This window comes from Pteropus medius, unplaced genomic scaffold (assembly GCF_902729225.1).
Source record: "Pteropus medius unplaced genomic scaffold, Ma_sr-lr_union100, whole genome shotgun sequence".
Taxonomy (NCBI): domain Eukaryota; kingdom Metazoa; phylum Chordata; class Mammalia; order Chiroptera; family Pteropodidae; genus Pteropus; species Pteropus medius.
This window is the reverse complement of record NW_024342467.1, coordinates 11175456-11190323: the sequence shown is the minus strand read 5'-3', so window position 1 is coordinate 11190323 and position 14868 is coordinate 11175456. Positions and strand designations below refer to the sequence as shown.

At 35.4% G+C, this 14868-nt stretch overlaps 1 protein-coding gene across 3 annotated transcripts in view; it reads right to left on the bottom strand.

The window, feature by feature from the left end:
• Window positions 1-5745: 5745 nt before the first annotated feature.
• KLHL7 (kelch like family member 7) overlaps window positions 5746-14868 on the bottom strand; it is a 54361-nt gene continuing 45238 nt past the window's right edge. For all 3 annotated transcript variants that reach the window (XM_039862531.1, XM_039862533.1, XM_039862532.1), the window contains exons 8-11: window positions 13892-14132; window positions 11645-11846; window positions 8183-8280; window positions 5746-7162 (exon numbers count right to left, since the gene is read on the bottom strand). In XM_039862531.1, coding sequence (XP_039718465.1) covers window positions 6879-7162; window positions 8183-8280; window positions 11645-11846; window positions 13892-14132 — 825 coding nt within the window. In that variant the 3' untranslated portion in view covers window positions 5746-6878. The remainder of the gene's footprint in view (window positions 7163-8182; window positions 8281-11644; window positions 11847-13891; window positions 14133-14868) is intronic.

The window sequence follows — 14868 nt, the reverse complement described above, 5'->3', positions numbered from 1 at the left end:
GAAAGGCCCTTTTCCTCCTGTTCCGCCCCCGGTGCGATGAGTGGCGTGGGTTTTACCCAATAGGAGTTGAGAAGAGCAGGCTCCCCAACCGCCCCCCCCTCCCCGGCCCCCTCGTACTGAGTCTGTGGCCTGGGTAGGCGGGAGGCTTGAACGGTACGTGGAGAAGGAATCGCATTTGATCCTGATGCAGGGTCTGAGACTGCACGGGAGGCTGGAGAGCGAAATGAGGAAAGCGAGTCAAACAAACCCAGAAATTCAGCAAGGCCCCGAGGAGGATTAAATGTGGTTTGAGAGACCCAGTCGTGTTTTCACTTGTAACTGCTGAGAAAGTAAAAGTCTGCCCAGACGTTCGTGAGGATGGATGACCGTGTCAGATAAAGCCAGTTGTATCATTAACAGGAAACAGTGTTTCTTGTAAGGGCAGACTGCAGCTGAAAAGTGTGACAACCCCCATCTTTGGATGAGTACTACATTATTACACACTGAGAAACCTTGTCCTTTAAAGTCTACATAAACGTTGCTATTTAAAATTATTATCAGTAGGAATGAAACATCTCACTCTTGCCTGGGGGATCTAGGACACTGAAACGGGGAAGCAGTCTCGATTTCTACCCAGGAGCGGAGCTCAAATTAGAGGTTCCTGAAAAGAAAAGTACATATTTTCTTAACTTTGTAGTTTCCAAGGAAATATGACTTTACATCAACTTCTCAGTCCATTTCTGATGTTACCTTTACACACAGCTCTGCTTTGCTTTCAGCCTAACAATACTGTTTCATTTAAATTTTACCTAAAGTCCATTTCTCCCACATATCCTACAACAACTCCTTTTTCTTCTGTGTGGTGAGACACCCTACAGTTCCTCTGGTGTGCAGTCTCCCTGGTCACAACGAATCAATAAGTCTGACTTTGCCGGAGTGCAGGTTTGTCCCTGGTGGTTTGGGATGATTGACTATTGTTCATGCTCACACACTTTGGATTTTGAGGACAGTGGTATCTACAGGAGCACTGGGAATAACTGGTGCAACCTAGTCTATTTTTTAAAAATCGGTTTCATTCATTTATTTTGAAACAAACTTATGGAAGAATTATACAGTACAAAGAACTTTGCTCCTGAATCATTTAAGACTATATTGCAGACCTGAAGCTCCATTTCCCAAATGCTTGTTGTATTTTCTACAAACAAGAACATTCTCTACATAACCGAAATACAATACAATCACCAAAATCAGGACATTAATATAGATGAATTATTATCATTTAATCCTTAGATTCCATTCATGTTTTGCAAAATGTCCCAACAATATCTTTTAAAGGAAAAGGATCCGGTTCAGAATCATTGTTGCCTTTCTCATAGTTCTTCAATCTCTTTCATTCTGGAACATTTCCTCAGTCTTTCCTTGACTTTCATGACCTTAACACTATTAAAGATTATGGATAGTTATAGAAATTCCTCAGTGTTGATTTATCTGTTTTCTTATGATTGGATGCAGATTATGCATCTTTGGCAGGATTATCACAGAAATGATGCTGTGGTCTTCACATTGCACCCATCGGGTTGTGCTCAATTTCGATTTGTCCCATTACCTGTGATGTCATTAACAAGGGTTTTTTTGTGTGTGTGTGGGGGGGGAGGGAGGTAATTTAAAAGTATATAAAAATTTTATTGCTCACCAAACTTTGTTCATTTATTTATTCTTACCATTGTGGACTCATGGTTTTCAATTTTATTCAATGGGTTACAGTCTATTACTATCATTATTTAGACTGATGCTCAAATCATCCACAATTTGGCCAATGGGAACCACTTTAAGCTCCTTTGTCCTTTTGACATATCCCATGGTTCTCTGGGCACTTCTTCACTTCCTGGCCCAAAAGATGCTCCAGGCTATCTTATACTTTCTCTGCTCCAGGACTGGAGTCAGCCATTTCTCCAAAAGCCCTAGGTCTTTTTGGTAGTACTTAGAAGCCAAGATCTGAGCTCTAAGTTTGCTCATTGCTATTGCGATGTCTTTGCTTCCAAGCCCTTTCATGGGCATTGTTAGAGAAAACATACTATAGACAGGCATACATTTACATCAATACATAATTCTGTATATTAAAAATTACGAGTTCACAAAAACTTTCACTTCCAACCCAAGATCATGGGATTCATTTTATTTTCCTCCTATATTTCAAACTTCCTTGATAGTGAGAAACTTGGCTCCCATTATTCTTAACATTTATTTTGAGCAATCCTCTGTATTAAACCAATCTTTCATTGTGACCATTGACTTCTTTGCTGGACTTAAAATATCTAAAGATCTAAAATACGAGTGGTGGTTGAAGCTTAATGTGGGTGAGCATGATGCTTGGTGAAGGTGAAGTAGGCAAGGCCCAAATCCCAATTGAGATCATCTAGGTGGAGTGATGTGTGAGATAATGAGAGCCTGGAGCTGAGGCATGCAGAACTCAGGGGTGATCAGTTAGGGAAGGAGTAGGCAGAAATCAGGAGAGTGGGGTCACACAAAGGAAAGTTCCAGTTACAAGATGAAAGAATAAAAACTTCTACCTCCCTTTCTTCTTGAAAATCACCTAAAAAATAAGAGGCAAAACAAGCAAAAACATCATCTTTGATTATACTAGGGGATAACCATAATCTCAAACCACAATTTTTGAAGGCTGAATGCACGTAGGAGAAGATTAAATAGTAAATTACTTAGGAGAGAGGAAGAAAGTCAAATTCCTTTAAGGTGTCCACACAGAAGGCTGAAAAGTCTCAGTAATTAAAAGCCAACAGTTAACAGAGAAGGGTGGATTCAGTGAAAATCTGTGTAAAGTGCAATTAGAACCTAGCTCCATAAATCCACCCAGTGTGACAACTCCATCACCTTTTTCTGATGGAGTTAGGTTTGTTCCTAAAAAAGGGAACAAAAGCCTTCAGATTCCAGAATATCAAGTACTTAGGGGGAAAATTATGGTACCAATAAGAGGGACTAAACTATTCTTATTGAATGGTTAAGAGTTCCCTTTGCCTAAGCTCCAGAAATCCTGTGGCTAAGCTTTTATAGTCACCTTCTTCCCAACCTGCCCACCCCCACGCAAGGGGCAGGAGTTTGTCAGATTATTTTCTAGAGAATCAAACATCCTCCCCAAAATATCTACAATCTCTCATGGATCCCCAACAAAAACCAGTGGTCATTCTCTCATCATATGAAAAAGTTCACTGATAATTAAGCCCACCTTGTACACAAAAATTAACTTTAAAAAATTAAGTTTATTGGGGGGTAACATTGGTTAATATAATTATATAATTTTCAGGTGAACATTATCATTTGACATCTATATATTCTATTCTGTGATTATCACCCAAAGTCCAGTTTCCTTCAGCTACCATATATTTGATCCCCTTTACCCACTTCATCCTCTCCCTAACCCCTATCAACTTTTTAATGTCTCATTTTAAATATAAATACAGCCAGGGATCAGATATTTGAAGAAAGACTCCAACAGGAAAGAGCAAACAGAAAAAAAAATCAGAGGACACAAACACACCAAGAGTATTAAAAAATGTTAAAAGAAACTAAAATATCCTTAGAGAACATAACATGAAAAAAGAACATGCTATATAAAAGAACAATCATAAAAAGAAAATGCTCTTGGAAATTAAACATGGATGGTGGAAATAAATTCAGTAGAGGGTTGGAAGTCCCTTATAAGAATTGAATAAAATCAGATCTTGATCCCCATTTTACAGCTTTGTTAGGGGAGGCTTAAAACTCTGGAAAACAAAGAGCTTTCTAGTTAGTAAGAATAACATTTGAGACAATTTCCCAGCATGGATCTTTTAAAAATTTCGTCCAAAGTAGTTTGAATCACCTTGGGAAGGAGAAAAGTTAGGAAGATGAAAGTAGACCCAAGCTTTTCAGTCTTTTGAGGCAATTGTTAAGAGAAAGAATATTCAGAAGAAGGTTTTAAGTGTAAATGATGCAACCTGTAAAATGTCCTTTCATATTACCAAATTATTGAGGCTTAGTGAGAGCTGATTTGGTGCCATGTTGGAGTGGATTGAATTTTCTGAGGCTGTTGGCTTATTTTAATAGTATTACCTGTAAAAAGCAAAATTCCCTTCAAATATGTTCTGTATCCTGGCATATGCAGCAAATCCAAACTTTTGGCTGTTAACAGTATGTAAGGCAAAAGGAATATAGACTGCTTGCTTAAATAATTCTTTATTAAATGGCTCATTTTCATGATTTAGAATTTTCTGTGAGACTGTCAGGTTTTGGAAAGCTAGATCACAACTGTAATAAAGTAATTACTGTTTTTTACAGCAGCTTTTTTTTTCAAGACATTAAACTTTCATTTTCATGTTGTGAGTTTCAAAAGTATAAACTAAACTGCTCTGTCTCCAAAATGGTGTCACTGCAAACAATGTAACATTAACATATCACATATCTACTAAAAAGAACATAGAACACTTTATAGGATAGAAATTTTTTTGTGGGGGGGGTAATAGAAAAAATACTTGCCAATATATTGTATTTTTACTCATTATGCTGGTGACAATTTTGTAAAATATTCCAAGTCAGAAAAGACGCTAATTATGAATTACTAAGATTACTAAGAAAAAACCCCGTCATTATAACCTACCTCAAACCTGTCGATGTACTTATTATAGTGTATTCTAGTGAGTTGAAACAGCCTAAAGGCTTGTCTATTTAAAATATCTTAAATAGTAACGTATATTCCATATGGTATTGCATTAAATTAAGCAATATAACCAAATTGTAGTATGATAAATGGATATTCTGCCCTCAAAAAAGTCAAACAGGACATTATTTCAATGAAGTAAAAACCTCAAAATCCAACATAAAAATGTTCAGAATAGGCAAATCTAGAGACAAAGATTAATAATTGCCTACGGCTGGGGTGTTTGGAGGGATATAACTGGGTTGAATAATGTCCCCCTAAAATTCATGTCCACCCAGCACTTCAGAATGTGATGTTATTTGCAAACAGGGTCTTTGTAGACACCATTAGCTAAGATGAGGTCATATTGAATTGGGGGGAGGATGGGCTAAATCCAATGATTGTTGTCCTTATAATACCACATGAAGCCACAGAGACACACAGGGAAGAAGGCCCTCTGAAGACAAGCAGTGATTGGAGTGAGGCAGTTACAAGCCAGAGAAGGCTGAGATTGTCAGCAACCACCAGGAGTGAGGGGAGAGGCATAGGCAGTTTCTGCCTCAGAGCCTCCAGAAGGAAGTAACTCTGCTAACACCTTGATGTAAGACTTCTGGTCTCCTGAACTGTGAAAGAATAAATTTCTGTTGTTTTAAGCCACCAAGTTCATGGTAATTTGTTCCAGGAGCCATAGGGAAATAGTACGTGGGGAAGATGGGGAGTGACTGCTAATGAGTATGGGGTTTCTTTTTATGGTGATAAAAATGTTCCAAAATTGTGATGACATTTGCGCAATTCTGTGAATATTTTAAAGACCACTGAATGGTACACTTTAAATGGCGAATTGTTGGATATGCGATTTATATCTTAATAAAGTTGTATGTATGTACATAAAAACCCTATGTAAATAAAATACACCATTATGCTTTTAATAATTCATTTTTCATTTAAACATTTTTAGGGTTTAAGATTATAATTTCCATATAAAGAAAACGAAAATTAAAATAAAAACATTGCTTCACAAGTTTTAAAAACGACCATTACCTGACACATTTAAAATAATGAATAAAACTTAGTACTCTATTTTAAGTTAAAAAATATTTAATATTACCAGATAAAAACACTGATGGTGACAGCTTTATATGGCTCATTCCATACATTCCATAATGTAAAAGGGCAAGACCTTACTAGGAAAGAAATGAGTAGATGGGTTTGTAAAAGATTTATTGACCACATATAAGCAATTAATACGAGATGACAAATATTCAAATTATTACAAAACTTTTAGATACAACGGGGTCAAATAACTCTGATGTGTCTTTCTAAGAAAAAGAAATCATGTACCTTTTAATCCACAAGAAGTTCAAAGTCAACATTGATATTGTATAACTATCAGTGCTATCCTAGTGGCCTATAAATTTGCTATAAATAGCTTTATGTTTTGCTAGTCAATCACTCTTACTATGATTGGATTTTAACAGTGAGGACTGAAGAGGCATAATCATTTTTTAAGCACTGAGTAAAAACAGTGATATAAATTAATGATGGATGTTAGGCTTGACATCTGGTTTTTATAAGATGAAATATATTTAATTGGAGGACTCTGGCTCATTTTTAAGTCCCAAAATGTGTTTATGAAATTTTGTGAGAGAATATGTGTATGCCTTGACTCACTCTGCCTTGCTTTTAAAATGGAATATGTTTGGCACTAAATTGAACAAATGAAGACCAGCAAAATTATGTTGAGACTAAGCTGCTCCATCAGAGTTGCCTGTCCTGACTTATAATTCATATTACTTCTTAATTCTTGACTGAGCTGAAACAGACTTACTACATAGAACTTGTGATGTATGAAAACAGAATCTAGAGCTAAGATGAGACTGCTTCACTGATGAGCCAATCCCTCACTCTGTCATAATCATAGTTACAAATGTGACATTCATTTAAGAATTCATATTTTCACCAAATACTTATAATTTTTCAAGTTTTCTTGCTAGATATTTTCTTGGTTATGTGGCCAGCTAAAATATGGTATTTGAATTAAGTAAGGAAATTCATATAAAAAACATCTATTTTATAGGGATCTTTCTTTACTTGAAACTTCTTCAAAAAAACAAAACACCAAACAAAAACTTTGTAACCAAACTCTTGGAACAAAGCACTGGCGGCCATATTTTTGAGTCTCCAGTGAGTCTCGAAGTCCACTCATTTTTCAAGTTTCAAGAGTTTCTTCATTTGCTCCACAAGTATCAACAACACAAATTAAACAACTCGTTACTGGAAAAGCTCGAACTTTGGAGTTGGCAATCCATTTGTCTGTTTCGGTATTATATTCAAGGATGTGTCCTAATCGACCTACACCTTGAAAACCAGCCAAGACATAAACTATAGAGCCAACTGCTGCACACTTCACCGTTACACCCTTCCATGGCATCGGCGAGACCATCTTCCATTCGTTTAATTTAATATCATAATATTCCACATTGTCCAGACCACCTTCGAAAGAATAAAACGTGAACAACTATATGAACAATTTTAAGAAGACATCTTAAAGTAATAATTCTTTGCATTTTCCCAAGATACTATTATGAAAAATTTTTGAGCATGCAGAAAAGTTGTAAGAAATTCACAATGAATGCCCACATATCTACCATTTAAATTCTTCTCACCTTAATATAATAAAAAGTTACTTTTTCTGTTGTTTTAGAATCATAAATGTTTATATTCCACAAAATAAAAAATTTGCTATTTTGGAAAAATAAAAAAGTCAACTGATCTGTAGATTTTCCTTCTGATTAACTTTGATTATAATTATTCAAATGTCCTTTTTAGGCCTTCTGCTACTTATCCTTCAGCAGTTTACAGAAAATACCAATGAGTAGAGGCAGAAGGGAAAGAAGTTATTTGTTATACTTATGTAATGCTTAAAGTTACTGATGAAAATGAGGTTTGTGGCCTATCTATACATTCAGTCCAGTTTTCCATTATTTAAAGCAATTATTTAAGATTAGTATATTATTTAAGAAAATAAAAAGGTCAAATTTACTAATTTCAAAAATAGTAATATTGATTATTTTTATGCAATGTTTAAAAATGTATAGGAAACTTTGCCATTCAGAGCCTGGATCCAAGTCCTAAAACTTGTATTTAAAAAGTTTTAAAAGTTTTTTTAAGATTCGAATGTTTCTGTTATTCAATAGTTCTTAACCTAGTGTGATAACATTCCCCAGGCGGTATCTGGAAATTTGTGGAAGCCCTCGGAGGTTGTCACAATGACTGATGACCATTGCCCACATTTCATGAACAGAGACGTACTCCAATTTCATAAAATATGGTAAACGTACCCCAATGTTCCATAAAATATATTAGTCCCCAGAAACTATAATAATAAGTGTAATGATGTATGTGATAAATGCTTGTATCTAGATTTTAAGAAACATTTCAATAATTTAAGATAAGAAAATATCAGCAAACTCATTGAGAAAGCTGAACAGTGAATTAACATCAGATAGATACCTAAGCCATTCTGACCACCCACAGCAAATATCTTGTCTTTTACAAACACCAGTCCATGATTCTTCCTGGCCTCAATCATTGGACACAACTCAGTCCATCTGAAAAAATAAAAGAAAATTTTTAGTGTACTTATTCATGGGCAGTAAAAGGATTCATACTAATTTATAAGAAAGGTTTGTTATCCCAGTTAAGTGCTCGTTTACCACTAGCAAATGTGAACACACACACACATGTCCGGAAAGCTAGAAAACAAAAGCATAACAGTGGTTTTGAGTAATTTATTTACAGGTCGGGTAAATACAGATTTTATTCTCTTTAACTCCTATAGGACATAAGATATAGAGGATCTCTGGAGACTATTAACATAACATGTCTTTGGAAGAAATCCACTTCCTGTAGTTCACAATAACTTGTAAAAACGGTAACAAAAAAGAAGGAAAAGATACATAGGAGAATATAAAGCACTAATACTGTCACATGTGGTATTAGTTAATATTTACGTACGAAAAAGTAAAACACAAATTTATCATGGGCCTCTAGCAATCAGCAAATCAGTAGTACCTGTTACTATTCACACATTCATCTTCAAATCTACTCTTAGAACTTTAGGCAGCTCGAGTGTCAAAAGTACTGTCATATCATTCTGTCAAATTTAATAGCTTATTAGCGTGTTGCTGTGTTCACAGCCACTACTACACATACCAAGATTGAGAATATAAATATGGACACGAGTGTTGAAGAACATTAATTCACAGGTGCTAGCATCATATACACAGACACTGTGTTTAGCTATTTTTTTTCCTTATGAGATTCAACCCCTTCTTTTGCATACACTCCCGTACACACGACTGACATCTGTGATGGTGAAGGCGGTACTGGCATACAGGCTTGTGCTCTCGACAGCTATTACAAACCAAAATACCCCAAACTACAAAAGGAAAATTTGGCATAAGCATAACTCCCTAGCATGGTTATTTCTCTCTCTCTTTAAAAACAATTTGATAAATTTAACCTTTTAAAACATAATTAGGGTATAATGATTAGCTATGAAATATTAACAACTCTTTTGTTGGTTTATATTAATGTATTTTTAAAAAAATGGTTTGACGGTCACCATTCTCGTTTTCAGAACACTCAGTAAGGTGAGGTGGGCAATACTGCTCCTGTGCTTCAGGATAAACACACGTGCTCATCCGGGTGAAAAGACTAGCGACTAGCACACAGCTGGGAGTGAGAGAGCTGGATGAGGCCTCTACTGCCTCTCCACACGGTGAGCTTCAGAGAGTGAGCTGTCACCATTAAACATAGTATTTGACTTGGAAAAATTTAATAGCCATAGCCCTCTCTTCTCCGATTATGCCCATGATATAAAGAGCATGTTTTCACGTGTATATAAATCTCCTGAAGGTTTTGCAAAACACACTTCCTTTTATAATTCGCATGCAGAGATTGCACCAGGTCTTGCTCTCTCCAATGTGAAGCTTAGTGTTTAGAAGCTTTCCTCAAAATTCTGACTGCACAGGCTTCATTTCTTAGCTTCCAATTAAACCCGTTCTAGTCACAAGACGCTGAAGAAAACCGTCAAAACTGGGAAGAAAGAGTCTTACAACCTGGATGGACTGATCACGTATTAGAAAAGAAACCACAGTAATATGTAACATAACTTATTTTTCATTTTGAGATTTGTTTAATTATATTCACACTAGCTTTTTTTTTCACTTAGGAAAATTTAAGGGCATTGCAGAGAAATAGAGAATTCAAATTTAACACATTAGCTCAATATATATGAAACTAAAGAAATGCTAAGTTGTGTTTTAAAATATTCCCCAAACTGAATATATGTGGCTACTTTTAAAAAATACTGAGGTTGAAGAATTCCCTTAATATTTTTTCTCTGCTACTATGAACAGAATATTATTTCAATATCTCAAAATTTAGAAGCCTGGAGTTTACATAGTATGGGTTCTACTTTAAGTGATTTTTTTAGAAGTGAAGAAAGAATTAGGCAGCAGGATAAAATAGACTGCAGTTTTCCAACTAGTATTCTGTAATACTTTTTGAGTACAGGGTTTACAGGAGGGAGGACAGTAGTTATACGCCCCCTCCTGTGGTGGGGACAATATGGGGTGGATAGTTGAGTTGACGGATGATGGGATGAGGATAAGGGGTATTCCTAGTGTGCCCTGGCAAGTAAATTTTGAAAGAAGTTGTAAATTTGAAGATTTCAAGAGATTTCCTAGTTTCAACACTTTAACAAAAGACAAGTTTCAAGATAAGCTGCTTTTCAATTCTATTCCTAACATCGGTAAACCAGTTGAGCAAAATATGAGAAAAGAAACACTGTAATTGCATTTTTGTTTGGGAAAGGAGTTATTGATTATGCTTCCTTAAATCCTTTAAAAATAGGTGAGAAGCATACATAAATGAACACGAATGATATTTTATAATTCCATTGTTACTAGTTATTAAAAAAAAGCAACAGCCGGAGTGGAAGACTTCTATGTTTTGTTGTCTGGCAATATTTCCTAAATATAAAATTTGAGCCCAAGAGTTTTGGTGCCATTCTTTGGCATAACATTTAAACCGAATGCACTTACTCAATCACTTGTTCTGGTAAAGGAAGAATAATCCTTTCAAAAAGCAAGTGACTTTACTTTATGTAGTTCTTTAGATGTTTTGAGTATCAACAAAAAGTCTGACTGGAAATCATCTGTGTTCATTTCCTCATTAGTTTCACGTCACTGTAGTTACCTCTGTCCCCAGTGTCCGCTGATTTAGCACACTTTCTTTGGCTACATTAAATAGGTTCCATCGTTAATTACGAAGTCAGAAAAGTCAGAAAAACTGGCTGTTTATTTCTTTAGCATCTTGCCTTTTAAAAAGCAATTATTTACTCTGCAGTTGATTTAAGAATACTTTTGCTTAATAAATGTAAATCCAAACATACTTTGGTAAGCGCAAACTCAAAAGACATTATACCTAGCATTATGACTTATTGATGTCACGAACCAATACACAATATTTCTAATTAAAGGCAAATTTACTACTGATCATAAAAATTTTCCCCTCCTCCCCTACATTTCTTGACCTCTCAAAAATATTTTATGAGTCTGATGAATCAGTCAGACTTGTCTCATTCACAGGCATTTATTGCACAAGCAGAAGCAGAAAGGGAGGGACTCCCATGGGTATAAGCTAAAGCCATTTCTTAAGGTGTTCAGGCTATAGATATGCCCCTGACCTAGCACATACAAAAGTGTATGTACTATAGACCTGAAACTCATATAATACTGAATGTCAACTGTAATTGAAAAAAAGAAAAAAAAAAGTTTACGTGTATGTACATGCTTAATACAGGAACTAAATTCTTCTGCTGGGTTCCTTCTGCCTTTTGAAGTCATCTTCCACTGAGCTTATAGAATACAATTAACTGTGAAATAAGAGTTTTAAATTGGTACATACGTTTCTGTGGCAGGATCATAAACTTCACAGGAATTCAGCACTCGCCCAGAAACATTGTTCCCCAAACTTCCACCACAAACATAGATGAGGCCATTGGCTTCTACCATTCCGTGGCTGCAGCGCTGTGTCAGCATGCTGGGCTTCGTGTGCCAGCTTTCAGTTCTTGTATCATAGCACTCAAATAAATACAGAGCTGAGTTTCCTGTAAAACAAGAGGGTCCCATCATGCTTCATGTGGCGTGTGTGTGGGCTTGGAGGAGCGCGCTGCAGAGGTGAGCTAGTGACTGGAGGGAAGAATTTAGGGTTGTAGTCTTTTCTATCCTCAACCAACTACAACAGCCAAACACAAGGAAAGCTTAAGAAAAGCTAAGTCTTTCATACAGATTTTGGAAAATATTCAAGAAAGGATCTGTTGGAGAGACTTATTTATTGGTAATTAAACTTTAGAAAAAGAAATGGTTTTGCTCTCAGAAGAAAAATTAAATAAGAGACTGTATGTATGTCTTCAAGCCCAGTTGTGCATGACAGGAATTATCCAAATTTCAAATGTTTACACAGAGGGGAAAAGCATAGCTATTTACAGATGGTAAATCCATACCTTAAAGTATGAAAACTACTATCTGATAATATTCTGAGCCTTTTCGTTTAATATTCTATATCAGCCACTGCACCATTAACAAAACTACTCTTTCTGACTGCCCTCATGGTTGTGTGTAAGCCCTGATGTCAAATTGGTCCATTCTTCAGTATAGCTCGAGTTATCACTGTGTGTTTCTGGTACTTTGATGATATGTTTTAATGGCAAAACACATGTTCATTCTGTTTTACAACTTCTGCACATTAAAGGGGCCCAATAAAGAGTTTTCAAAATGGTACTATTAAAGATCAAGTGCTTTTTTCCTTTCCAAGAAAAAAAGTTAGAACTTTACCAAATTATTTCTCATCTCTCACTCTTCCAGACTTTGCAAATGCTTAAAGACCCCACTCCTACCCCTACCCACACCCTTACCCCCACCCCCACTACCACCCGTATAATACTCAATTGCAACCAAGGTCTATGAAAAGCAAAGATCAGCGAGTAACAAACAGAAGAAGCAACGGTCATGACTAACATCTTTTAAAAATTTTTAAACATTTTTAATTTTGTAGGTTTAGTTGGTTGATAATTTTGTAGGTTTAGCTGGGGAAATATACAGTATGACAGATATAAAAAACCAAGTAAAATACAGAGTAAATGCTGAAGAAATGATCTACTACACTTTCTACAAAAAGCATATCTACAGAACAGTTACTTTCTACTATTTTTAAGATTTCTTGTATTTGACATATGCTGTATTAGACATTCTTTGAAGATGCTTTAAAGAGGGAAAATGGTCACCTCAAGTCACATTTAGGAAATTATAATTTTTCTTTTATTTATTTGATAGCTAGTGTGGGCGATGTGAAAACTTAAAACAGATAAATATGCTAGACAAAAGTAAAACATTCTTTGGGCTAATATAAAAGTCATCAAAGAAAATAAAAAGATGTAGTGAACATTTAAATTCCATACCTTAGGTTTATTTGGTCTTCCTAGTTTTCTTTATAAGGCCATTATTCAGCTAAAGATATTACTTGAAAAGATGAAAGCATATAAAAGCTATGATGTGTCTAGTCTTCACATAGAATATTCATTTAGAAAAAGACCACTTACTGGACACTAACTTATTACCCATTAACAAGAAAGGTTTTTACACCCGCACCTACACCCCGTTCTGATCAATAAGTATAAAATACCACTGTCAGTCATTTTATTCTAAAATTAAAGAATAAAGTAAATAAAGAGATCATTCTTAGTTTTTTTTTCTGATACAAAGAAAGATAATACAAAATTTAAAAGCTTGAATGTAGTAAAGCGGTCTTTAAGGATCTATGAGTAAGCCACACTTGAAATCTTTAAAGCAAATAATATTACGTATCTAAAACAACTAATCTAGAACTAAAATCCAGACAGTGTCAATGAACACTTCGATATGACAAAAAATGGATAATTTACATAATCTAAGAAGCTGAATTTTTTCTAAATTAATGATTTATAAAGGAGTAAGGTAAACCTGTAGAAAAATAGGCTTTAATATGTAACATATGTATTTAAATTATGTCAAAAAATGCCTAGACGAATAACACCGATTGTTTATTTAAATATGAAAGCCAAAATACTCAGCTCTAAAGCACATCCCCCAAACAAAACACTCAGTTAGTCCTTACCAACTTCGGAACCTCCAGATGTATAAATTTTGCCTTCTGCGGCACAGGCAGCAAGGCTGTCTCTAGGTGTTGGAGGGCCCAGTTTGGAATACCAGCTATCCTTCACGACATTATAACAGTCCATTCGTTTTATGGGGAAAAGCTGAGAGCCACCCAAAATGTATACTACGTTGTCCCAAAATACGCATGCGGCATCTCTTCGTTTTTCAAAGGGGCAACGGATGTCTGTCCAGCTGTAATCCTGTAACAGGACAGGACAGGAAGCTTTCAGTAATGGAAAAATATAACTAGAAAGGATGAAGCAAAGATATAGCTGAGAAAATACAAAATATAAGAGTATGTTAACTTACTAGGGTACATATAAAAATGTTTGTTTTGAGACCATTATCTAATCTGTATGATTTCTTCAGAATGTTGGTTAGTTGGGGCAGAGGGCAAGAAAAAGACAATGGCTACTTTAGGTCTTTTCTGGCTCTAAAATAAATTTTAACACATTTAGATGTATCACCATCACCCGGTGTTCTTCTATTCCTTCTGTTACTGAGAATACAAGAAAATTCTAAAATAAGTAGTTGTTATTTTAAAAAAGCTTTTTTTTTTTCCCCCCAAATGTGAATATCTGCATCCCTTCTCTGCCAGGTGTAGAGAGTATTAATAATCAATGAAATTATAAAGCATAAACTGCCATTATCCAATAGATGTCTAAAGCTAGAAGGTAATTTGTGGACTTCTATGAGATATTTTTTGCAACCATTCAGTTGAGCCAGTGTAGTCAGTCACACTCTTAAAGCTGTGATATTTACTATAAAATACTTGAGTACAGTAGTCACCCCTTATCCACGGTGGATAGCTTGCAAGGCCCCCAGTGGAGGCCTTAAACTGTGGATAGTACTAAACCCTAGTATATACTATGTTTTTTCATATACATACACACCTATGATAAAGTTTAATTTATAAATTAGGCACAGTTAGACATT